General features: G+C 31.4%; 4 protein-coding genes and 2 pseudogenes across 4 annotated transcripts; 2 read left to right on the forward strand and 4 right to left on the reverse strand.

Moving 5' to 3' along the window:
- The first annotated feature begins 1,430 nt into the window (after positions 1 to 1,430).
- LOC124897040 (non-specific lipid transfer protein GPI-anchored 5-like) lies at positions 1,431 to 3,042 on the forward strand. Its single transcript, XM_047409188.1, has 3 exons — positions 1,431 to 1,885; positions 2,494 to 2,544; positions 2,675 to 3,042. The coding sequence occupies exons 1-3, from the start codon at positions 1,561 to 1,563 to the stop codon at positions 2,794 to 2,796; spliced, it is 498 nt and encodes a 165-aa protein (XP_047265144.1). The 5' UTR covers positions 1,431 to 1,560; the 3' UTR covers positions 2,797 to 3,042.
- Positions 3,043 to 7,416: 4,374 nt separating this feature from the next.
- LOC124897041 lies at positions 7,417 to 8,236 on the reverse strand (annotated as a pseudogene).
- Positions 8,237 to 11,403: 3,167 nt separating this feature from the next.
- LOC107865535 lies at positions 11,404 to 14,137 on the reverse strand (annotated as a pseudogene).
- Positions 14,138 to 16,603: 2,466 nt separating this feature from the next.
- On the reverse strand, positions 16,604 to 19,401 carry LOC107864136 (uncharacterized N-acetyltransferase YoaA-like). Its single transcript, XM_016710420.2, has one exon. It carries the CDS (start codon positions 17,519 to 17,521, stop codon positions 16,898 to 16,900), a length of 624 nt encoding a protein of 207 aa, XP_016565906.1. The 5' UTR covers positions 17,522 to 19,401; the 3' UTR covers positions 16,604 to 16,897.
- A 93-nt stretch (positions 19,402 to 19,494) lies between these two features.
- On the reverse strand, positions 19,495 to 20,438 carry LOC107864137 (uncharacterized N-acetyltransferase p20). Its single transcript, XM_016710421.2, has one exon. It carries the CDS (start codon positions 20,319 to 20,321, stop codon positions 19,734 to 19,736), a length of 588 nt encoding a protein of 195 aa, XP_016565907.1. The 5' UTR covers positions 20,322 to 20,438; the 3' UTR covers positions 19,495 to 19,733.
- Positions 20,439 to 21,222: 784 nt separating this feature from the next.
- LOC107866452 (uncharacterized N-acetyltransferase p20) lies at positions 21,223 to 23,011 on the forward strand. Its single transcript, XM_016712509.2, has one exon. The coding sequence runs from the start codon at positions 22,412 to 22,414 to the stop codon at positions 22,925 to 22,927; it is 516 nt and encodes a 171-aa protein (XP_016567995.1). The 5' UTR covers positions 21,223 to 22,411; the 3' UTR covers positions 22,928 to 23,011.
- Positions 23,012 to 27,209: the final 4,198 nt, after the last annotated feature.

Below are 27,209 nucleotides of genomic sequence, written 5' to 3' on the forward strand. Positions count from 1 at the left end.
CAGGGATGGTTTCAAGCGAGGTAGAGGTAGACCGAAGAAATATTGGAGGGAGGTGATTACATTAGACATGCATGACATGGAGCAGCTTCAGCTTACCGAGGACATGACCGGAAGTTGTGGAGGTGGAGAATTAGAGTAGAAGGTTAGTCAGAGTTAGGAGGTTGTATGTTTTGGGTATATACTTGAAGTATCTTGCTTTGGGTATTATTGATGGTGTTATTTTTCATTTTATCTTGTTTTATTGCTATTCCTTATCTTCTATTAGATTGCTTTATTTTATTGTTATCTTATCTTGCTTTAGATTATTTTATTATTTTATTTTGAGTCGAGGTCTATCGAAAACAACCTTTCTATCTCACTTTGAGGTAATGGTATGGACTGCATACACTTACCCTCCCCAGGCTCCACTTGGTGGAAATATATATATATATATATATGGATAGAGAGAGAGTAATTTTGAGCCTCTTTCAACTAATTTTTCCTCAAATATTGAACTTTTTCCTTGAAATCCTGACTCCGCCTCTTTCTCTTACTGCTATTGTCTTTAAGTAGAGAAGTCTAGGGTTCGTCCACGGCCCACGTAAAATTGGGTTAAAGCCCTTCAAATGATTGATCAGGCTGGGCTGAGTTGGGCTGTACTCATATGGGCTAGGAGAATTCAGTTGGGCCAGTCCATTTGAACAGCGTTAAATTTCCGCAGATATTATTTGCTTTCTTAGTGGAATGATTCTTTGGTCATTGATTTTTCTTGGAAGATCTTTGGTAAAATTCATTGTCATATGTAATTAGTAGTTTATCCAAACAAAAAAAGTCAAAAGATAAATAATTAAATTCTTTGTAATAGAACTGGAGTAACAATTTTCTCCGGAAGAAAAAAGACTTTTACATAATTGAAATTAGAATGGAAAGTAGAATTTTAGAGATTTTCCAGACCAAGGTTAATTCCATGATTATTCCACAAGTTTGACCAAACGACAATTAAAATATTAAATAAACTTTGTTCCAATATATAAATCTGTATAAGTTCTTGAAAGTTTTCCTATTTGAACAACTTACGCCCTTACCAATTGGGTTAGTGGTGAGATAATTAAAATTACTTTATCCTATTTTAAGTTCAAGTGTCTAAGAATGAAAAAAATCATGTTGGAAGTGATCCCGTAAATTTAAATTTAGTTAGACTCCAATATGAGTATCAAATATGGAGGGAAAATTTATTTAGAAAAAAAACAGCTTAAGCCTTAGGCTTTCTATTTGGATGACTAGTCCAATAATTGCACAATTGGTTAGCATTAGTTGGTGACCCACACAACTAACCACTTTGTTCCAAATCTACCTAATTCCTAGGTAAACTAGTATGCCAATTGTACTAAACAATACCAATCTTTGAAATTATGTTACTATTTATTTATTGGTCACCAATTTTTAAAAAACATCCTTCTTTTGACTCTCCTACTCCATTTTTTACCTATATAAATAAACACAGCATTTCTTCTAACAACATTGTGTAATCAAATCAAACTAACTTCATTCATTAAAAAAAAAAAAATCTCTTCATATCTAATGGCAAATCAAGGGAGCAGAATGAGTTTTTTCGCGATAGTGATCGCGGTGATGTGTGCAGCAGTTGTTGCACAATCGAGCGATGACTGCACGAACGTGTTGATTAGCATGTCACCTTGCTTGAACTATATTACTGGCAACTCCACTGCTCCATCTTCAGGTTGTTGCACTCAGCTTGGCACTGTGGTTAAGAACAATCCAAGTTGCTTGTGCCAGGTTCTTAATGGTGGTGCCTCTAATTTGGGGCTTAATATTAATCAAACTCAAGCTTTGGCTCTTCCTACTGCTTGTAAAGTTCAGACTCCACCTCTTAGCCAATGCAATGGTAAGAAGAAAAATTCAACTTGTCTGGTTTCAATTTGTTTGTCTAGTTTTTTTTGTCTTAAACACATACGTGAAAAGTTAAAATTAAAGAGTTGCAAAAAAAGAGGCTTACTGTTTTAGGCGGACTAAAAAGAAAGTAAGACAAACAGATTGAAATAGAGAGGCTAGATAAAATGTTACTCTCTTTCATATGAATTTAAGTTTTTTGACATACTTTAGAGGTGGATCTAGATTATATAGGGTGAGTGGATTCAAATCTCTTTCATATGAATTTAAGTGTTTTGACATACTTTAGAGGTAGATCTAGGTTATATAGGGTGAGCGGATTTAAATCGAGTTCAGTCAACTTAAGTTCTACCACTAGACCAAGAGTTTGTTATTAGATTTTCAACAACTATTGTTTATTTATTTAATGGATTTCATCACAAAAATACGAAGTCTACTCAAATAAAAAAGACAAGCAAATGAATTCGTATAGAAACAGGCACCCAATATCCTCGATCCGCTCCTGGACTTATATCTCAATTGTTCAATCACCTCAACCTCAATACTATACTATTTGGATTTTGTAATTTAGATACTTCACTAACATCAGTTACTTTGGTACAGCTAATTCACCAAATAGCTCTCCTGCTGGAACACCAACTACAGATACTCCAGGTAAAATTACTCTTTTCCTCAATATTCTATAACTCTTTCCATATCAATTTATGTGTCGTGCTTTTCTTTTAAGTAAATCACAAAAAGAACGTCATACGTCTTTAACTAACTCTATACCAATGTGTAACAGGACGTGGAACTAACGCAGTACCATCACCACCAGATGGTTCCAATGATGCAACTTCAATCAAGATGGCAGCCCCTTTGTTCTTCTTTCTTCTCTTCATTGCTTCGACATTCATCGCGGCCTGAGTTTTTCAGCTACGACTTTCATGACTATCGGAATATATTGCTCTGTTGATACATTCAGATTCGTGTCCGCTTATTTTTAACCTATTGAATTATGTCGATTACTAGCTATATTTGTTTTATTTCATATGATCTGCAGTCATTTTCTTGATGCGGATTGTTGGTTATTGTATTTTCTTATTCTTTAGTTACATAAATTTTTTCTTGAATTGTCTTCACACATAATAAATTTTTCTATTGTATTTGGTATGTGTTAGTTGGATATTCTATTTTGGTTTATTAATTTATAAATTACCTTAACCTCAGAGCATTAACACAAATGGCCACCTCACCCCACCCAGTGGTAGAACCAGAATTAATATTAAGGAGTTCAAAAATTAAAATAGTGAACATACGAATGAGCTGAAGGAGTTTAACCTCTACCGTATATACATAAAAGAATATTTTTATCATATCTAAATAATATAATTTTTCACCGAATGAAGTTTGGGTAATGGCTCGCTGACCCCACGCCCAATAAATAATGGAAAACTTATCCCACGTTCTTTGTTAATAATCAAAAAAGTTTTGAGGGCCAATTGCACCATTTAAAACTCAGTTGATAATAAAGTTGTTCCTCTATCCTTCCTTCCTCTTATTACACATAGGGGTGGACATATTTTGGTTTAAACTAAAAAAACCGAAAAATCAAACCAAAATTTAATTTTGGTTTCAGTTTTTCAATTTTTTGGATTGAATTCGATTTGTAATTTTAAAATTGTGGTTTTTCGATTCAATTTTTTATTTAAAAAAAAATTTAGTTTAAACCGAAAAACCAAAATTTTATAAATAAATAAATAATATATATATTTTATTATATATATATATAATATTTAGCAATTCACATTCACAATTAACATTTAACAGCAAATTCGCATACGCCGCAGACTGTTTATGGATTGTTTTAGTGACTCAAATATTTTATGCACTATTTTGGTGACTTTGGACTGTTTTATGGACTATTTATGTAGAAAGTTTGTTGTTTCATGGACTATTTTTACGAGTTTTGTGTTGTTTTGTAGACTATTTATGCAAGGTTATATTATATGTAATGATTAATGACATTATGTATTATGTTAAGCTTGTGATTATTTTATTTCGTTTCATCCATGTTGAGTTATTTATAATTGTTTATATTTAGGAATGAAAAACAGGTTTGAAAAAAATAATTTTTCTAAAAAAATCCATCAATTTTAAATGTTCAGTTATGAAAAAGAGAGGCTAACTACTTTAATATTTCAAATCGAAATAAAAATTCGAAATAATCAAACCGAATTTGTAAAAATCAAACCAAACCTAATTTATTTCGGTTTGGTTATGGATGTCACTTTTGTCTATCCAAAAATCGATAAACCGAATCGATATTAAACAATCAGATCGAACTGACCGAACGTCCACCCCTACTTACACATCGGACTCTTGTCTGTGACATGATCCAAACCTATGAACAAGACTTTGTTCCATGTCCTTGATCAAACACAACCATTAAACACATTGACAAGACAATCAAAATTTTATACCATAATATTAGTTAACAATAAAAAAAATATTTTCTGACCTATTACATAAATTAGTAACTAACACTTTATTGGATGATGGTTATTCGTGATTTCAAAAAGTACGGTATTGTATTGTATGACATAGTGTTGTACAGTATTGTAAATATGATGTATAATTTGTTACTATTTAAAAATATTTTATTTTAATTTGATTGCATCGTACTGTATCATAACTAGTAAGTTTACTAACTTACCATGGAAGACAATTTGAATAAAGTAAAATTCAAGACGAATTTTAGTATGAATTTTAGCAACAAAATTTCCGTCTTGAATTTTTATCAAGTTTAACATTTATCTTTTTTTTAATATAAACAATATAGGATTATACTAACGGAATCCTGCCTCCATGAGATTCTCTCTTTCTGCTACTTTTTTTTCATGATTTTGCTATTTTTACTATTAATTTTCTTTGACCATCTTATTTAAACTACTTGAAGCATGTCCAAAATCTCCGTCTTAAATTTTGCTTTGTTCAAATTGTCTTCAATGGTAATAAAAGTTTGTTCTTGCATCGAACTTTGTCGTTATTGTCATTTCTCTGAAACATAGCATATTCAAGTCATTAACAACAATAATACATTTCCTTTTATTAGAATTTGTGTCTTCTTAATTCCTTGAGAAAAATTATTTTGAATTGTTGAGGTTAGAAAGTTTTTCACAAGAGGAATTTGAGGAAAAGATGACAAGGAGAAAGAAATAATTGAGGAAATGGGTTATGATTTAATTTCACGAAAGTAGAAATTTCATTAATATAACGTTTGCGTTATTTTTATAAAAAATAATCAAAACCAAACTTGATATGTTTTTAAATAGTTAAATGACCAAAATTGATAAGTGTATAACTAAGGAACTATTTTAGACCTACTTTTAAACCTACTATTTCACAAAAGCAGGAACTAGACTACTATATATAAGAGAGAATGTGTGATTTTGGTAGTTCTCACATCAAATTTTTTTGTCAATTTTATCTCTAATTTAAACTTTAATTACTCTACAAATTTTTATTTATTTTGATAAATTTAAACAATTATATGGGCTTATTAAATGTTACAAAAATGACGAGTCATAAAAAATGATAGTGACACCATAAAAACTATTTATATAATCAAATTCTAAATTGATCCAAGGGTTTATTATCTTTCTATTTTGTAGAAATGTTTATTAATCTTACTTAAAATTTATTATGGACAAATAATTAAAGTATCTTCACATTTACTTTGTAACTTAGTACATGCTTAATTATTAAATAAAATATTATTTTTTATATACAACTAAAAATATCTGAAAATTTAATTTTTAAAAAAGTATAATTTAACTCTCCAAATATTAATGATACTAAATAATGAAAAATGAGAGTAATCCTTTTTCACATCTTTTGATGGTGAATTTTTTAAACAAAAAAATGTGATCATCAATATTTTATAGTGTTTAGGATAAAATAAGTAATTTAACATGAAATATTAAATTTTCAAACAAATTTAAGAATTATCAACATAAATTTCTTAACATGTATTTTTAGGAAAAAGTGACTACTAAAGTTGGTAGCTTTTAAATTTCTTTTGTATGGTTTAACATGAGGTAAAACAATTAAGCTATGTAAGGTGGAAAAAGTGACTACTAAAGTTGGTAGCTTTTAAATTTCTTTTGTATGGTTTAACATGAAGTAAAACAATTAAGCTATGTAAGGTGAAACGTATTTTTATAAACAAACTATCTATTCTTAGAAAGAATGCAATGTTTTTAGTACCACAAATCCAACAACCACTAAAAACTAATACAGGATAACTAATTCCAAAACAAGTAATCCCAGCATAATTAATCCCAACATAACTTGTTTCCCAACGAAACAACCCACTAGTAACCATACCACGGATAACCACCATTCAAACAAAGTGTAAATATTTTTTTTGTACTTGCCTCCACGAACAATTATCCTTTCGGGAAGGCTTTTCCGCTCCTCCTAGGAGTTAATTCCTTATATTGTCATTGAACTATTGACAAAATCCCACAAAAGACACTTTTATTTTTTTATGACAAAAATGTCACTGAATTATTATTTTATCTCTCAGATTGTTATTTCTAATATTTTAAGCTACTAAACTCACTTAATTAAATTTAAATTTAATGACAATTCATTAGATTATACCACCCCGAGTACATAACAAAAAATGGGTCTAATATAAAAAGCAATAAAATCCACCAAAATGAAATATACATTTTAAATAAACAAAAATTAGACATATTGAGATGTTGAATTTTATTTTTTTAAAATACTTGAAATTTTATAGGACCATTTAAAGTAAAAGTATACCCTCTCCATTTCATATTATTTATAGACTTTTCTCTTTACATGTTTCACTTATGAAATCAGAATTTAAAGTTTATGAATTCTGATTTTTTTTATTAATATGTATACATTTAATAAATTTTTAAAATAGATATAAAAATTTTAAAACATATATATTAAATTATCTTAATTTATATTTTACTTTTTTTCACTTATTTAAGAATAAGGAGAGTATTAACTAATCTTTTTGTTCCATATATTTTAAGTCACTTATCAATTAATAGGACTGAAATTAAATTATTATTATCCTTGTATTAATTCATTTGAAAATATAAATATAATAAAGTTCCCAAAAAAATTCTTATATTGATAATATTAGTATTTATGAAGACGCTAATAGAATGTATTAAAAAAATTACAAGGTAAATTAGTAAGCTATCCTTCTTATTTATAATATTTTATGGGACGCGTTGAGAAAAGTGAATAAATAATATGAAACAGAGAGAGAAACTCCTTAATTTTTTTTTTTAAAAGGGTCCTATAAAATCTCATATATTCTTTTTAATTTTAAAAACTATTTTCACCGTGTATAATTTGTCTTTATATAAAATCTATTTTATTTTGGTGAATTTTATTATTTTTATAATAAAATTGAATAGATTTTATTGCCTTTATACTAAAATCATTTTTTGTTATGTATTGAGTTGAAAGTATATTTTAATGAATGTGTCAATGAAATAGAATTTAAAGTATCATTTAAGAAAATTAAGTGAGTTTAGTAGTTTAATATATTAGAATGATAATATGAGAGACAAAGTAATAGTTTAATGACATTGTTGTCATAAAAAATACAAAAGTGACTTTTGTATGATATTATCAATGGTGCAATGACAATATGAGGAATTAGCTCACTCCTCCTCCCAGCTGCTCTTTGCACATCTCGAGATATTTGGTCCCAAATTGTCTAATTGAGGTTGAGGATCAGTGGATAAAAGACTAAACATAATAACATCTCTTGGTTCCCCATCAAGAAGATAATACTTCCTCAAAACACCTTCCTTTGTAAAACCAACCTTCTCCAACACGCTTTGTGATCCTAGATTTTCAACATCCACCACACCCTCAATCCTAGCCAAGTGTGGACAGTCTACGAAGCTGGCGGCTGCCGCCATCTTCACTGTCTTGGTCCCAATACTTTGATCTCAACACGTATTCAATTTCACCCCTTGCATTCATCAAAGAAACTTATGATAACACAACCAATTGGTTTGTCATTTAAATAAATTGCTCTATACAATGGATCAGGTATAATAACATCCGTAATGTATGTTATAGCGTCTCGTTTGGATGTGAAAGCGTCGCAAGGAGAGAACTTACTAACCTTGTCATCATCCGCATGCCATTCCATAAAATCATCAACATCGTTGAGGTTCAATTGACGTAGACTTATATCAAAATAATCATCTTCTTTGTCAATCAACTTCAATTTCTCTTCAAGTTTAATTGGCAATTCTTCATTAATATGTGTAACATCAGTACATGATGAATTAGAATCCATTCTCTTAAGTCTCAAGACCAACTTTTTTACCAAACAAAAACACCTAAGTTTTCTTGGTTTAATAGGTTACAGATTATAGTGTGTACACGAAATAGATATTAACACCCCTATTATAAATAATGTAAAACTTACTTTATGTAGAAATTGTAAAACCTATTCCGATATAATTATGATTACAAATCCTACCGTATTTAGACATGAACTAAAGTAACTAATTACTTAGCCACCTCGCTTGACAGCTATTTAGGGAAACTTACCTAAATATACCATATTTAAAAAATATTTACCATTTATAACTATATGAGTTTTAAGGAATAATTTTAAATATATACAGTAAAATAATGTATACACCAATTATAGCAATAATGAACAGGTTTCACTAATTGTAATAAAATTTCGTGCTATAGCTATGAAATTGTAATGAACATCCAAGTTTAATTTTCAAAAATGTGCAAACAGCAAACTCAAAACAATATCTGAAGAGATTACCCAACTGTGTGAATCTAAAAGCTTATCGGAAGTTTTCCGTACATTTGAAGAATACCTTAACAATGAGAATGAAGATTGGAGGTGTGTAACTTTCTTTTTTCTATTATACAGGAGAGGTGGTCTCCTCTCCTGCAATTATCAAAAAATTCTTATACTCCTACTTAATTACATATTATGCCCCAATATATAATAATTTTATTGTTTCATCATAATAGTTTAAATATTTAATATATTTTATTAATTAACTATAACTACATATTGGAAGTAAATTTTTTTATTTATTTAATTGGCTATCATGTTCAAAACTAATTTGTTACCACGAATCACAATAATTAATAACTTAAAATATTTAAAAGACATATAGAAATTTTATTGACTCTCATTATTTTTACAATGCCACATAAATTGAGATAAAAGAAAAAATACTACAAATCATAATAATTAACAATTTAAAATATTTCAAAGACAAATAAAAAATTTAGTTGATTCTCAACATTGTATCGAAGCCACATAAACTGGGACACAAGGAGTAAATATATTATTTGATAATTACGTAAAAATTATTATAAATCACAATAATTAACAATTTAAAATACTTTTTTAAAAATAAATAAAAGTTCTATTCAACTCTCAAAATTTTATCGGAGCACCATAAATCATGACAAAATAAAAAATTATCTTTATTAATTGCAACTAAATATTTAAAGTAAATCAATTTTATTATTTTAATTGACTTTTATATATAAAATTAATATTTTTCTTTATTTATTTATTTTAGTAAATTTAAATTTTAAATTATTTTTTTCTTATATAGAAATTCTAATATTTGAACTTAACTTTAAATTTTTAAAGTAAAAAATTAATAAATTTAATTTAATAAAATAAATTTCTAATGAATATTTTCTTAGAATTTGTGTTGGGTCAATATGTACCAAGTTAAAAAGAAATAAAAAAAATATGTAGTAAAATTTTATTATTGTGAAAGATAAATATAAGGCACTATCCAATAATATTTAATAATATCATATTTTTCATATGCAAATATAGCATCCCATATTTAATTAATCTACTATTTCGGTGAATTATCGATGATTACTATTGGATATGATAAAAGTATATTAATTTTTATAGTAATAACATAATCAATCGCTCTTAATTAATTATTATGAGTCATCTAGGTATTAAAAAAATAAATAATATTTAATGAAAAATAAAATAGACATAAAATGCGAAATTAACTCTTAATAATTTAAATTAAATTTTCTTCTTTCGATAATTTTACTATATCACTCCATATTATAAGTCATTTATGTATTTTAAAAATAAGAATAACAAAATGATATGTCAACATAAAATATTTGATTAAATATAAAAATTATATTAGTGCCACATAAATTGGAACGGGACAGAAGAAGATATAAAACAACATATATTATTTGAAAATGAAATAAAAAATACTGTAAATAACAATAATTAACCAAAAAAAATTTAAAAAATTGACTGATTTCTGCTGCTTCAATCGTGATTCTAATGTATCACCCGCAATTAATTATTATAAGTCACTTATGTATTAAAAAATTAATAATAAAGAATCCACGATTTTACTATATATATATATATATATATATATAAAATAAAAAATTTCATGATATTTTTTTAAAAAAAATTACTACATATACTCAAAGAGTAAAAGTACACAAGAGATAAATGTAGAGAAATCAAGAAGCATCAAATGGATTATTAATATTTGTAACATTCAACACATTTCTAAATTTTTCCAAATTCTTCTTGAATCAACACATACACATAATAAAAATAATAAATGATAATAATTGCATTTTACTATGTCACCCCTAATTAATTATTATGGTCATTTAAGTATTGTGCCACATAAGTTGAAATAGAAAAAATATTAAATCACAATGATAAAAAATTGAAATTATTTTTAAAATTATAATTGGCTATCGTCGACACAAAACTTTGGACAAGGAGAGTAGCATATATTATTCAAAAATTACATAAAAAGTATTATAAATTACAATACTTAACAACTTAAAATATCTAAAAAATAATTTAATATGTTATATATTTCAAAAAATATTACATGAAAAATACTAGAAATCACAATAATTAACAACTTAAAAATTTTAAAAGATATAAAATATTTGGTCGACTCTTAAAATTATATTAGTGTCACTAAAATTGAAATAAAAGAAAAATATTATAAATCACAATAATTAAAAACTTAAATTATTTTTAAAATATAATTGACTATCAATGCCATAAAAATTTAGACAAGAAAAGTAACGTATCTTAATTTGAAAATTACATTAAAAAATATTATAAATTATAATAGTTAACAACTTAAGTTATCTAAATACATATTAAAATAACATATGTTGAACTCATGCTAGATTCCGGATGAATCCTAGAAAACATATGCAATCCTTTTATTAAAAAATTTTATTTAAATATATCGAGATTGAAAAGATAAATAAATATCTTAATATTGAGTCCGTATTGACACAGGCCATGCTCCTATAGTCCTATAGATATTGAGCTGTTTTTTATAATATCTTAAAAAGTTGGTCATATTCTATAATATAAGGTTGTCACATGCACTTTTATGTAATTTTCTTAAAAAATAAAGACTTTTTCTATACTTCCCTCGCGAAAGATTATCCTTCCTGGACGTTTTTTTCCATCCTGGAGCTCTTTTCATACATTCGGATATCTGGTCCCGAATTTTTTAATTGAGAATCAGAGGATAAAAGACTAAACATAACAATATCTCTTGGTTCGACATTAAGTAGATAATACTTCCTCAAAACACCTTCCTTTGTAAAACCAGCCTTCTCCGACACTTTTTGGGATCGTTTGGTAGAGTGTGTTAAAAAATCTAGTGCATGCATAAAATCTAATGCATCCATAACTCTGTACTAGTAGTACCTTGTTTGATACATTTATTTATCCTATGTATAGCTAATATTTTGCATTAGTTACACATTCAATTATGTATTAAGCAGTGTATTACCAATACTATCAATTTTTTTTAGAGAAAATACATCATTTCATCCTTAAACTTGTCTGCATAACTTACTTTAGACTTTTAACTTTACGGGTAATTATATGCCCCCTTAATAAATTTAAAGTGTACCCTATAATTATACTACCAGTCTCACAAGGGTGTATGCATTGCACTCGTGCCCACATCAACGCCATGTCATCGCCACATCGTAATATTTTTTAAAAAATGTAACCCAACTATAAGTATATTATTTAATAATTTAGTAAAAAAAAAATAATCCCCTAGCCCCACCCCAGTTCGATCCCTCCCACCCATAGCCCATTTTCTTCATCTTCTCCGACCATCACTACCACCAACACCGTCGCTGCCATTGACGCCGTGTCTGAGGAGGGTGGTTTAGTCTCCATTTCACTAAATACTTCACAATCACCCAAAAGGGTGTCTGAAAAATTGTCTTTTTCACCCATTACCACCACCGTAGCCGCCATTTTGAACGCCACTGAGGATGGTCCAGTCTTCATTTCACCAATTGTTTCATCATCCCCAAAAAGGTGTCTGAAAAAACACTTTCTTCAACCTCCACCACCACCATCGTCGCAACCATTGCCGCCACCACTGAGGAGGGTTGTTCAGATTCCATTTCACCAACTACTTCACCATCTACCAAAACATTTTCTTCTACCACCACCATTGTCGCCGGAGATGAGGATGGTCCACCTTTCATTTTACAAATTACTACACCATCACCTGCATTTTCACCTTTCTCAAAAAGGGAATCCGAAAAATCACCTTTCTCCACCACTACTACTATTAATGAAGCCACGGCGGCACCACCACTCCCATTTTCAAGATTCATTAACAACAAGAATCTGCGGTGAACACTCTCAGAACCACCAGTTTTTTATTCTTTTACTGCCCTTTGTCATTACATGAAACACACTCAGTCACCGAAAAACACCAAGAACAATCCAATCTCTGTAAAATCGCCTCTCCATCGATCAATTTCTAATCCCACAGCTGCTGATATTGTTCTTGGAACTCCGACATTGACTTTAGAAACTACATTAGTGAAATTAATGTTTAATTATATGATTGAATTAAATGTGCAGAGAAGGGGGTATTTTCTTTTTAATATTTATTAAGGGTGGGGTGGTGGGGTTCGAAGAAGAAAGGTAGGGAGGGGTGTATTTTCTTTTTAATTTTTATTAAATATTTAAGGAATCGGCTTTAATAAAACAAAAAAGCGCGCTTTTATATTTTTTTTAAGTCATGTCAGCATTAGGGTTGTATTTAATACACTTTAAAGATGTTAAGGGAGTATATAATTTTCTGTGTAGTTTAGGGTCTAAAGTAAATTTTACCGACAAGTCCAGGGGTATATAATTAGCTTATTAAAGGGAAAAATTGCCCCTCAAATCCCTATTAGAATATTTTTCCCAAGTCATTTCACATTGTACTTATCTTGTGTGCACTTTTCCTCTCTCTTTTATCTATTAGCTACGGAAAAGCAAGATAATTTTCATTGCGTCATCTTCTTTCTTTATGTTAATCAGACATTGCTCTTCTCCACTAGAATTGAATGTTTGGTTATTAGGTATAGATTTGAAATTGAATTATTTGTTTTGGGAGGTTACGAATATGGAGAAAGAGGGTTTGAGTTTGAAGTTTTGGAATTGTTTGAGGAATTGGTGGGGTGGTTGAATGATCTGCGCTTTAATAAAAGAAGAGACAAGAAAGTGTAATGGGTATTTTTGTCAACAAATATTTTCTTATAAAAATCATATAATAAATATTATTTTTAATACATCAATCAAATAGTATATAATTAAGAAATAATATTAGTATAACTAATGGAAGCAGAGTTAATATCAACATTACTAATGCAAGCATTATCATTATGGCATATTCACCATTGTTATTATACACGACCCCTTTGTGATGCTGTATTTTCAACATCCACCAAACTCTCAAGCCTGACCAACTTTGTAGACTTCGTGGCAATCCCTTTCCCCCAATACTTTGATCCCAAAATGTATACAATTTCACCCTACATATCTCCCATCCATCAAAGGAACTTACAGAAACAGAACCAATTGCTTGCCATTTCCACAAATTGCTCTATACCATGGATCAGGTATAATAACTTTGGCAATGTATGTCATCGCGTCTTGTTTAGATGTGAAAGCATAGCAATGACAGAACGAACTTACCTTCTTGTCCGCATGCCATTCCATAAAATCATCAACATGGTTGAAGTTCAATTGATGGAGACTTATATCTGAATATTCTTCTTCTTTGTCATTCAACTTCAATTTCTCGTCAACTTTAATTGGCAGTTCTTCATTAATATGTTTAACATCAGTACAGGATGGATTAGATTCCATTGCCTCAAGACGAATTTTTAACCAAAGCAGAAAACACCTGAGTTTTCTTGGTTTAACATGTTACAGATTATAGTTTGTCTACGTAAAATAGATATTAACACCCCTATTATGAATAATGTAAAAGTTAGTTACAAATTAGAAAACTGATTCCTATATAATTATAACTACAAATCCAACCGTATTTTGACATGATTCCTCATTCCTTCTAGTAGAAAAAGGAATAACTGATAGTTGAGGAGTATGCTTTAATGCATAGATGGTGATAGTCAAGTAGATAAAGGAAACAATGATAGTTGAAATGTAAAACTCGCGATAGTTCAGGAGTGTTTTTTTTTATCATTAACTCGAAAATAAAATAAATATATTTTTATTATATCCAGCCGTATTCTTGTCTGTAGCAATGGGAAATTTGTCAAGATCAGGCTTCCATATGGACCATCCAGCCATATTTGTAATTTCCACACTATCACATTAACGTTTACAAACAAATAACACAATCATCAAAGGAGATCATAGCTAGAACTAGATGGTTCAAATCTTTTGGACCACGAATTTTAGAATTTTTTGCTTAACACTATACCAACGTGTATTGAATGTGGATCTAACGCAATACCATCATCGATCACAAGATGGTTTCAGTGATACAAATTCACCGCGGCCTGAGATTTTCAGCTATGACTTGGAATTGCTCTGTTGATAGATCACGTCCGCTTATCTTTACCTGCTGTATTATCGGTTACTAGCTCTTTCTATTTTAGTTCATATGATCTACAGCCATTTTCTTGATAGAGATTTCTTAGCTATTGTGTTTGTCATTCTTTAGTTACATTTTTGTTCTTAAATTGTGTTCTCACATAATATATTTTTTCTTATTGGATTAGTACATTAGATACATATTAGTTGAAAATTTCAAGTTGGCTGATTGATCTATAAATTACCTAACCACATAGTTTAAGGGGTCAATATTCTGTCTTATATCCCATCGACTTTTCACCCATTCCTCTTCAATTGCATTATGATTTTGTTGGTTTTCCACTTAACTTTTGGTTTCTAAAAAGTTATTCTATTTTGGTTAGTAGCAAAAGTTTGTTTTTCACTTAATAGCATAGCTATATATATTTGCAGAAATGGCGACCCACATGGTAGGCATCAATAAAAATATTAACCATCGCTTTCTTAAAGGCAACCCACTTATATCATCAGTAGTATGACCCTCGGAGATGCTATAAATCCCTCTGTATTATCTTATGAATGTTTATGGTGTTGTGGGGTAATTGGGTCGAGTCAGAGCAATAAAGGTCATTGATTTCCGGAGCCTGAAATCAATGCCCTTTCTTGCTCGACTCAATCCATTTACCCCATAGCACCATAAAACACTAAACAGTCCTAAGATAATCAAGGGTGATCCTACCATGGTTCTCATTAATATCTTTTCTCCAAGTAGAAGTTAGTTGAGTACACGACAAGAATGATTACCGTTAGAGCTTGAATATGGACACAAAAAAGGAACCTCCGAATGCACTAGAACTCATCACAAAGTATGAGTGGAATGACCAGTCAAATTGGTCGTGATCAACACCAAATCCAACGACTAAACATATACAGATGCGCATGAAGCACATCAAACTTGTGCTAGTATCTCGTTCCTGGATTATTAACCATATTGGTTAAGACGAAGCACTGGTCATGACGAACAGAGGGCCTAAGTAGTTATTGTTGGTGCTGTATTGCTTATGTCGTGTGTGATGCCCGTTGAATGTTTTCAATGGATCTCCGGTTGTCCAGTGAGGATTACTGGACGTAAGCTGACAGAATCATAACACCTCCTATGCTTATTGGAGGATCGAGCACTATGGCTATTCCTACCTTTGTAAATTTGACACTTTCATGTCCGGTGATGACAACACTGAGAAAAGTGAATACAAACATTAAATTTGTAAACACAGCGGGTTCATGACAGTGCTCATTGCCAATTGGAAGAGCTGGTTGCTAATTTGTATTATTTTCGTCAACGATGCAGGTAGCTAAGCCATTTCGCCTCATGATTTGATGACAAATCGAGGCAAGTGAATGTTATGCTCAATGTAAACATCTATTAAATCATGTTAATATTGGCCCAGCCACAGGCCCAGAAACTAGTGCAACTACAGGCCCAATTACTTGTACAAATATTGTACCCGAACCCACTTGATACATCGACCTTCCTTATTTTTCTTTTATTGAATATAATGTAAATATATATGGTAGAGGGTTCCAGAAGAAAAGATACACAGAAAATAAAAGAGTAGTTCTGATTTTTTCTCTCTCTTCCATTCTAAAGCTTCTAGGGTTTCTTCATTGATTTTAATGGCGATCTCGAGTGTTTGAGCTCTAACAAATCAAAACAATCGGTTGATCAAATTTCAAAGTATTATAGAAAGAACATTTTGTCTAAACAACTATAGGAACTATTTTCATGCACAAAGATTAAATGATCAGAGTCATAATTAAACATGCATCTCAGAACCAAACCTTACATAATTCTAATCAAAACTTTACAAACTAAATAGTCAGGGAAACCATTAACATGCCTCATTTCAAGCTTCGATTCACAACAAAATTGTTAAAAATAAATGATAAAGAGAACGTCATCATTGGAACTCGATCAGGAACTAGAACTCAATCTCGCAAATTTTCAAATATTTCTTTTCTGAATGTTGTTCTTTCGTTCTCTTTTTTTTCTCTCCATTTTACGTCTTCTTTTCATGTGTGTTCATATATCTACATAAAGTAGGTAACTTGTTGGTCAGTAGATAAAAGACTAAACATAACTATATCTTTTGGTTTCCCGTTGAGTAGATAATACTTCCTCAAAACACCTTCCTTAGTAAAACCAGCCTTCTCCAACACCCTCTGTGATCCTGGATTGTCAACAGCCACCACACCTTCAAGTCTCTCCAAGTGGGGCCACTCGATGAAGATGGTGGACGCCACCATCTTCACCGCCTTGGTGCCGATACCGTTGCCCCAATACTTTGATGATATCTCATATCCGATTTCGGCCCTGCAGCTATCCTTTCCTTGAAAGGGTGATACAGAAATAGAACCAATTGGCTTACCATTTAAGCAAATTGCTCTGAACCATGGATGTGGTATAACAACATCAGCAATGTACCTCATCGCGCCTTCTTTGGATATGAAAATATTATCACAAGAACAGAACTTATTAACGTTGTCATCCGTAAACCATTCCATAAAATCATCAACATCTGTGAGATCCAATAGCCGGAGACTTATGTCCGAATAATCATCTTCTTCATCACTCAACTTCAAACTCTCCTCAAATTTCATTGGCAACTCTTCATTAAGACACGTAAGATCGCAACAGGATGAATCAGATTCCATATCCACAATATGAAAATTTTACTCAAAACGAAAAACAATTAGATTATAGTTTTAGGGAAGTAAAACATGACCAAGCTGGCCCTTCATATAAACTTAACATGAAGGATCCAGAATCTTTCAAGGAAATTGCTAGGTATTTGCTGTTCTTATAACTTGGTCAAAAAGGAATGGAGCTATCATGGGTCACTTTAAAACAACAAAAAAGAAACAAACTTTTCTTGGAAAATCCATCACAAGTACTAAATTAATCAGGAGGTTGTTTTCAGTGCAATGTCTATTACATATTATATTCCAATAATTTCATGATGTTTGAAATTAAAGCATAAGCTTTATTAGCCGCCTCCAGCAATACTATCCACCACATGACCCGAAAAGTTAATTATTATAAAAATCTCTTCATTACAATACAACAAAAAGAGGACATTGCATATTAATTAAGTAAATAAGCATCACAACAGTAGCTTTAATACATCACAGGGCTAATAAATATATGCACATTCAGTCCATTCTTCACTTGGACCTCCACATAGTGCAGAAAATGCCCGGAGTGGAGTGCCATCATTGATATCAAGCAACCTCGTCTGATATGGCACATCTTCAGCCCGGTGAGTGACAATGGGGGTGAAATGGCACGGCCATCAGTCACAGTAAACATCTGTGCAATCTGGCAAGATAGAGTGGACTACATAACAGGAGCAAATATTCCAGCAAAGGCGTATTGATTGTTGACATGCTTAACTAGCAGTCCCTGTTGTATCGTGGATATTGATGGTCTCAAGAGGAATTCCAGCACTCTTCATTGTGGTAGCATGCAATAGAAACTTCCTTCCTGGCGCACCCTTCATTCTAAGTTCCCTCGTGATATGTTGGCACAACAGTCTTGAATGTTCACAGTCAGCTCAGTATTGAAGACACCAATATTAGAGATTGCCTTAGCAAAAGGGACAGGCAACTCAGTGTCCTCTGTGCATCGAGCAGGATTTGTATACCTGTTGGAATAAGTTCTGAAGGCACGATGAATGTTACGCTGCTTTGCATAGAATGCAGCCATGCACATATCCGCCATCACAATAGCATGATCTGCAGGTTCAGCTTCAACATAAGTCTTAATTTTCCTGGGGGAAGGCTCCCCCCAACCACCGTGAGTTCCTGCCCTGAACTAGAACTCGGAAACCAGGACACATAGCTATAAGAGAGTAGCTGCCAAAATAAGCTCCCTAAGGTCGCACCTAAGATCCGAAGGAATCGCTTGAGAACTAACTGCATACCTGAAGTTAGCTTGTGTGCACATAGCCTTATCGCCATCACCTCAATATTATAAAACTCAAAGTAACATTTAAATAAACAAACATGCTTTACAGAGTAGTGAAAAACAAAAGTGCAGCGAAGCCCCAAAGTCTGTTCTCTGTTGAGGCTTTAATTGCAACGCTTAGTTAAAGTATAGGCTTTAGCGAAGAAAAGTACCAATAACCAAAAAAAAAAATAGAAATGTAGTACAAGAAAATATACCATTAGACAAATAATAATTATTTGCACAAAAGAATGGAACAACTATACTTGAATCAGATACATTCAATTAATATCATATCAATCAAGTTCAAAGATCATTTTAAAATGTTGTTTAGGTTTGCGTGGCTTGTTTTCTTATAGTACTAATAATTTCAAATTTCTCTCGTCTTTTACAGCTAACACTACTGATGCCTTACAAATAAAATACTAGCATGTAAGAGTACCACAAAAAATGTGGAATTAGATATGAACCTCCAATCATTTAATGTTTGAAGTTGTTTTCTCTGTTATAGGTACTTCTACATTTTAGCAACTCAATTTTAAATAGTGTAGTCTTAAAATTAAATTATGTAAAACTAAATGGAGGAAAGTATCTCATTAAGGATCAAGAGAAATTTAAAATTAAATTGGTTTAATTACAGAAAGATGACTTTTCTATAGAGATTTAAAAAAATATAGAAATATAATAAAGAGAGAAAACACTATATAACTTATTTTAAGTATTAAAACTGACCTTAATTACATAATGTTTTCTACAGAATCACTAGCCTTCTAATAAGTGATAACAGAGTAAATAGAGGAGATCAGAGCTATAACACAAAATAGACTCCTCATGATTCAACAATATTTAATTTCTCACCGCACACAAACATTCTTATGCTGATGAGAAACCAACTAATTAATTAAAGATTTAACCAACTTATTACATAAAATAGGTAACTTGTTGATCAGTAGATAAAAGACTAAACATAACAATATCTTTTGGTTTTCCCTTAAGTAAATAATACTTCCTCAAAACACCTTCTTTTTTAAAACCAGCTTTTTCCAACACCCTTTGTGATCCTGGATTATCAACATCCACTACAGCTTCAAGTCTCTCTAAGTGAGGCCACTCTACGAAGATGGCGGAAGCCGCCATCTTCACTGCCCTCGTGGCAATGCCTTTCCCCCAATACTTGGATGCCAACACATATCCCAGTTCACCCCTACATTTATCAGTACCATGAAAAGGTGATACAGAAAGTGTACCAACTGGTTTGTCATTTAAGCAAATTGCTCTGAACCATGGATGTGGTATTGCAACATCAGCAACATATGACATAGCATCTTCTTTGGATTTAAATGTGTCCCATGAACAGAATTTACTAACGTTGTCATCTCCAAACCATTCCATAAAATCATCAACATCGGATAGGTCTAATAACCTGAAACTTATTATGTCTGCTTCATCATTTTCTTTGTTACTCAATTTCAAATTCTGAGTAAGATTAGAGGATGAATTAGATTCCATAGCTTCAAAATGAAAAAAAAATAAAAAAAAATTTGAAGCTAAAAACAACTATGTTTTCTTGTTTTTTTTGAGGTTATAAATTGTATATTTTTCAAATGATTGACACATGCCCCTTTTATATTACTACTCTTGTGAATAACTTGTCATGGAAAATAGATAGTCAGCTACGAAACCTTCTGGAACTTTCTTTGGCCTACAAACCGTGTTAAGCATCTAATGGAATGAATAAAAGTTTTTTTTTAATAATAATTAAGAAAAAAGCAGTTTAATGCATTAATTTTCTGAGCAGAATTTGAAAAAGGGTACGATCCTTAACACGTGTTTATTATGTCAGTTACATATTTTAATTTCTAAAATAATAATTTAGACACCATTAGAATTTTGTGTAATCAGAGGCACATGAAACACAACGGGAACTAGTGAGAGTCTAAAAATGTATTTTCAAAATTAAAATATTTATTTATCAGATAAAATTATGTATTATTTTTAGATTAATAAATTTTATGGGATGTAAATTTGAATTAATAGAAAATGAGTGCAATCAAAGCGTGTAAAATGAATTTATGACTTGGTGACTAAGGAATGGAAGTATCACGGGTCATTTGCAGCCGACAAAAGAGAGCAGTCACTTTCTTGCTAGCAGCCTTACGTGACTACTTCCCAAACTTTTATTGGTAAATCCATCATCACAAGTACCTATAAAATTAGCATGTTATTTTCAATTGAATATATTTCCTATTAATTAGTCTTCTTTTTTTAAATATGTATTTTAATTTAATTATTTTTTTTATAAAATTTAAAAAATATTATTATATTTTTTTGATACTATTTTCTATTATTAATGACTAAATAATATATCTAAATTTAAATTTAAATTCATATTTAGAAAATTTGATACGAAGGACGGAGTATTACAAAAATTTCATGGACCGTGATGTTTTGAGCTTTTTAGAGCTTTCCTTTCTCCTTTTCTTTAAAGTGGCATCCTAAGTAACTAAGAAATCATATTTCCATGCAGCAGAAAGTATAAAAGCTCACACTCTTTCTACATAGTAATTAGTTGAACTAAAGATTTTCATTTTTAACTAATAAATCAATATTCAAAATTATTTCATTCAATATCTTTTAATAGATCAAAACGTTTGGTTTTTAAATTAGGATAAGCCCCTCTTAAAATTTTAGCTTGTTAAATAATCTTTGCGGATTATGTATTTCATCGCTTCTTACTAAACATTGAGCTATGAATTCTCTTCTCGTTGTCATTAAATCTGCCAAATAAATTTATCGTAATCTCATGATGATCAATTTTACAAAGACCTCATTCTATTTTTGAAGCTTGTAGCATTGATCCCCATAAATCCTAATTTAATATTTTCTCTGTTTCATATTATTTGATTTTTGTATAATTTTTAGGGAGAAATTTATAACGGTTGTAAATTGACTAATATGACCGTATTAAGTTCATATTATATATTGTCATTATCTAATTGAGTTAATTACTTTCATTAAATTGTTATCGATGAAAAAATATTTAGTTATTTTTTAAGTTTTTAAACATGTCAATTATTTTGAAATAATATTTTTGATAAACATATGGAATAATATGAGAGGGAGAAATTACTTGTCATTGTCAATCGTCGTAGCCCATAAGGAAAAAAGCAACAAATGCCTGTGAGCTGTATCGCAAGAAAAGCATTCAAAGTATATTAGGATATATATAATGCTTGCTTGAATCATTAAGTTAGATTAGGACTTCTCTCCTTTTAGCTTAGTTATATAAAGAAAAACTATTTTATTAAATCCAAGTCATATTCTAATCTAAAAATAATAATTTATAAGATTCAGCAGTATTAAAGTATCTAGCATCGGAAATTTTAGTCAAAATCAGGTTTCTTGTAGACCATCCATCCATATTTGTAATTTTCCACATGATCACATTGACATTTACTAAAAGAGTGGTAGCTCATACTTTTCCACAACATCATATGCCTTATACCATTGTCCGAAACTCACTCAACTAACAAACTTACAAATCCAATAACCAGAATAAATCACAAAGGAAATCATAGCTAGAACTACCAATTCAAGAAATGGAGTATTCAAGAATCTCTATAAGGCCATTCAAAATTTCAGATGCTGATGACTTCTTGAAATGGGCTAGTGACAAAAATGTAACATATTATCTAAGATGGAACACAATCACCACCATTGAAGCAGCATCAAACTACATCCAACATGTTGCTATTCCACATCCATGGCGTAGATCCATTTGCTTCGACGATCGTTCAATCGGATATATATCAGTTAGACCAGAATCAGGAGATGAAAATCATAGAGCTCACATTAGCTATGCCATTGGTTCTAATTATTGGGGACATGGTATTGTTACTATGGCACTAAAGATGGCTATACCAATTGTGTTCAATGATTTTTCCAATTTGGTGAGGCTAGAAGCATTGGTGGAACCTGAAAATAGAGGATCCCAAAGGGTGCTAGGGAAAGTTGGTTTCAAGAAAGAAGGACTTTTAAGGAAGTATGGTTTTAATAAAGCTGAAATAAGAGATATGTTCATTTATAGCTTCTTATCAACTGATCAAATTCTGTGAACAAATAAAAACTACCATCTTAAAAAATGGTTGCTTATTATAATCTTTAAAATTATTATAATCATTTGTCCCATCATTTTTCGAGATCCTACTTGTGAGATATTATTATTTGTACCATCATTCGAGGCTGCTTGTGTTAGAAATTTTCAGCCACTTAGAATATTGTCACTTCTACTGTTCTAATGATGAATCCATGAGGGAAACATGACTTCCTTTTTTTTTTTAGAAAAAAAGACATGATTTGGCTTAGGAGCGGAGCTGTAGTTCTGCTTACGAGTTTAGTAGAACTCAATAGCTTTAGCCCAAAATTAGTACATGTGCTAAAAGACTACTTAATATGTATAATTTGTTAGAAACTCAGTAAGTTATCTTTTCTAAAATACATAACTAATAAACTTTACCTAATCTTTAGCCAATTTTAGCCTAACTCATTTCAACCTCAATAAACTTTTTAAATAATTGACTCACCCAAATTCAATTCAAATATTCAACCCGCTCATTTGACACCCCTACATCACAATATCTCCTTATTCCCCTCTCTATCATATACTTTTTCCAACACCCTTTGTGACTCTTTGGGTGTGTTTGGTATGACGGAAAATGTTTTCCAATTTTTCGTTGTTTGATTGTAAGAAAATGTTGAAAAAATATTTTTCAAAGCAACTTCTTTTCCTCCAATTCACAGAAAATGACTTCCTTAGTGAGACAAGGGAAGTCATTTTCCGCCTAAAAATTTTAGGCACTACAAACGCGAGCCTTATGCCCCCACCCCCGCCCTCACCCCACCCCCACCCTCGATAACCCAGCAACACTTAGCTCGTATTACCCATCCCAAATTTCAGAAGCATATCATTATGGCTTCTCCTTCAATTTTGGGGTTTTCTTATCAATTCTCCCCATTGCGATTTTTGCAAAAAATTCAAAGGTATGCTCCATAATTACTTTCAAATAAATATTGTATTGCTTCAATAATCATAGTTCTACAGTTCTTGGCTGAACTTTCTTCGAATTTTTCATTTTTCGTTTGTTTAGGTTTCTACTAAAGTACTTACTCGTGTGATTTAAGTTCAATTTTGTTTGAAAATGAGGTAATTGAGCGATTTGAGTTCAATTTTGTTTGAAAATGAGGTAATTGAGCAATTAGCAGTATACTCAAGCTATATGAGTATCTTACAATCTCGGTTTATTGATGAGGAATTCAATAACACTACTATCCTTTTATGCATCTCAAACATTGTAGAACTTAAGTCCAAGGAACTTAAACATTATGAAAAAATATGAGACGCAACAGTGTATGTTGCAGTTACAAGTTATACATGTTAGTTATCCTCAACTTTTTCATTCTTTTCGAATATTTTCAGTACCATGGTGTAATCATTCTGGAAAAATTTTGTGTTATGTTAATTGTATCTTTTATGTGTTTGAACTTCTTTAGTGTTTCTAAATGAGATACAAGATTTCTGGTTTTACTGCATACAATGAGTTCCATTCTAGGATCCTTAAAACTAGAACTCATCAAGTTAAAATCCTAGATCCGACTATCAACTGCACTTATATCATCCTGTACGTTTGTGATGGGGAGATTGTGTTCGTCTATAAACTTAAATTCAGGTGCTTTTTATTATTTATGTTATGATGTCATTTCAACTCTAACTTGTGTAGTCTGATACTTTGAAATGCTTAAGTGAGCATTATTCTGATATGTTCTCCCATGGTAGAGTTGCGCCTCGGCTCTTCTACAGAATTTAAGTAACCCTCGATTGGTGTCCTAGCTTGGCTCATAGGTGTTCGAGTGGATGATGACATGAGTTGGGCTTTTATATAGCTGACATGAACTTGTGTGGGACTGAAGCGTACTTGTATTACTGTTTGAGCAAGACAAATACCTTGAGTTCTAAGCCTCACCTTTACTGATTCACTAAAAAACATTCTCAACTTGCTTGTTTAAAGAAAAAAATCAGCCCTCGCGTGAGGGGACAAATTGAAGATGAACAAGTAAATATGGCATTATTAACGGTTCAAGATTTGAGACGAGGCTTTTAACATAGTAATTGAGCACTTTCTCCCTGTACATTTGTTTCTTTGGTATTCCCATATTTAGTACGACAGAACTTTTTTGTAATCTTTTGTATAGATAATAGGATAAGTTTAGAATTGAATCTTGTTTTTAAGATTCTAAAGTTCTGTATTTGCTTGTTATTATGGTGGTGCAATGAAAAATAAGGGGATTTTAGACGTGGCGACTTATAAGAACTTCTAGTGACCTGGAGTCAGAAAATAGTGGCCTTGCGTCATCGGCGTTATCCTAGAATGGTAGTTGTTGCCCATAGAGTTGGACGTGTATGTCAAGCTATAGTAGGTGGTGCCCTTTTCATTACGTGTTGTAGCTGCTTTGAGTTGTTGAAGTGTAACACCTCGGATTCTGAACCCCCAACGCTACACGATGCTTATGACTTCGAAGGACCATAAGCTAACCCATGACTGCTAAATGTAACTGAGCACTGAATAATATATTGTAAAATTACGGAAAAACTGGCAAAAAACTTGCCATAAGGTTCAAAAACTGAAATACAATTGAAAAACTGAATACTAATACAACTGTCTGAACATCTAGTCTGAAAGCCTCTAAACTGTCTGAACTGTGGAGTTGATTGGACAATCCCCCAACTAACTCCGCCTACTAAAATACTAAATCTAGTAATATAATGAAATAATAAAACATCCTCAAATGATGAGGACTCACTGCTAAATACTGCTGCTTGCTGAATTTGGACTGCTAAGGGTGCTCTGGAGCTTGAGCTTCTGAACCTATAGTATAAAACACCATAGTGCAGAAAAATATGCATCAGTGCGTGGGAATGTACTGGTATGCTATATGAGGTAAGGCTAAATGCCATGGTTTATATGCATGAGCAATACTGACTAAATAATCTGAGTATACTGAATGAGGATACATGCATGAATGCACAAACTATAACTGAAATCGTAGGAACACTGAATATCAAATTCTAATAACTGGATTTTGGATAACTGAGTCTACTGATACTGATATCTGAGCTTACTAATACTGGAATACTGAATAACTAAATTCACTGATATTGACAATTGAGTACTAAGGTTGAGATCAGTCCTATCTAGCAGGTGATCTCTGAATTGAATGAAAGTGATAATGATTAACTGAATCTGAGATCAGTCCTATCTAGCGGATGATCTCTGAATCTAATGATAATGATTAGATGTATTTGAGATCAGTCTATCTAATGGGTGATCTCCGAATATACTAATAATAAAGATGATTCAACTAAATCTAAGATCAATCCTATCTAGCGGGTAATCTCTGAATCCATTAGCAATACTATTGAGTGACTATATCTAGCAGTCCTGAATCTATGCTACTAAGCTGAGTTCTTTTACTGAGATTGATTCTGAAGCTGAGACTGTGGGAGGTAGTCATCTAACCGGCATGTCCCGAATCTGAACTAGTGGGGTCTAACCTGTAACCCCAGCTGGAAAGGTGTCAGTACCGTGCCACGGGTAAAGACAACTGTTATGGGGTCAGTCCTAATCTAGCGGGTGACCCCTGAGACCAGTCTTGTACTAGCGGGTGATCCCGGAGTATGTCAGTTCTATCTAATGGGTGACATCTCATGCCTACGCTGGCTACCTAGTTCTGGAACTTAAGGATTGTTTCTAGGGATCTTAGTCCTATCCAGCGGGTGAGCCCGCATCCCTAGGTTCTCGGTGCTGAATCCTACTCCCAACTGAAAGACACTGAACTGATTACTAATTTATACTAGGCTTGATTAAACTATTTTTGATCGTACTTATTTGACTGAGCTAAACTGAATTCACTGAGTTCTGTTGACTGACAGAATATTACTAAGTTCTGAATCAATTTCTGAACTGAAGCTAGAATGCTACTGATACTGAGATTACTGAGATTTCCTAAGTTTTGTAATTGTTTGAGTTCTACTAAGTTCTACAACTAACTGAGAGTACTACTAATCATGGCATGATTGAGATTATCATGAAACTGACACTGGCTCTAGACAAGCAACTAATTTGTCCGGTATAAATACCCCTAGGACTCGATAACATAAATAATACAAGACAGGACAACTCGTACATAACATGGCAATAGGCTATCATTCACAACACAATCAATGAAGCATCTCTTCAAGCACTTAGAAGTCTTAAACATGTAAATGTATAGGGAGTGGATACTATTATCTCAAAATTCATTCAATAAGGAATATGCACATGAGTAGGAATGCATGCAACA

This window comes from Capsicum annuum, chromosome 3, assembly GCF_002878395.1.
Source record: "Capsicum annuum cultivar UCD-10X-F1 chromosome 3, UCD10Xv1.1, whole genome shotgun sequence".
Classification (NCBI taxonomy): Eukaryota; Viridiplantae; Streptophyta; class Magnoliopsida; order Solanales; family Solanaceae; genus Capsicum; species Capsicum annuum.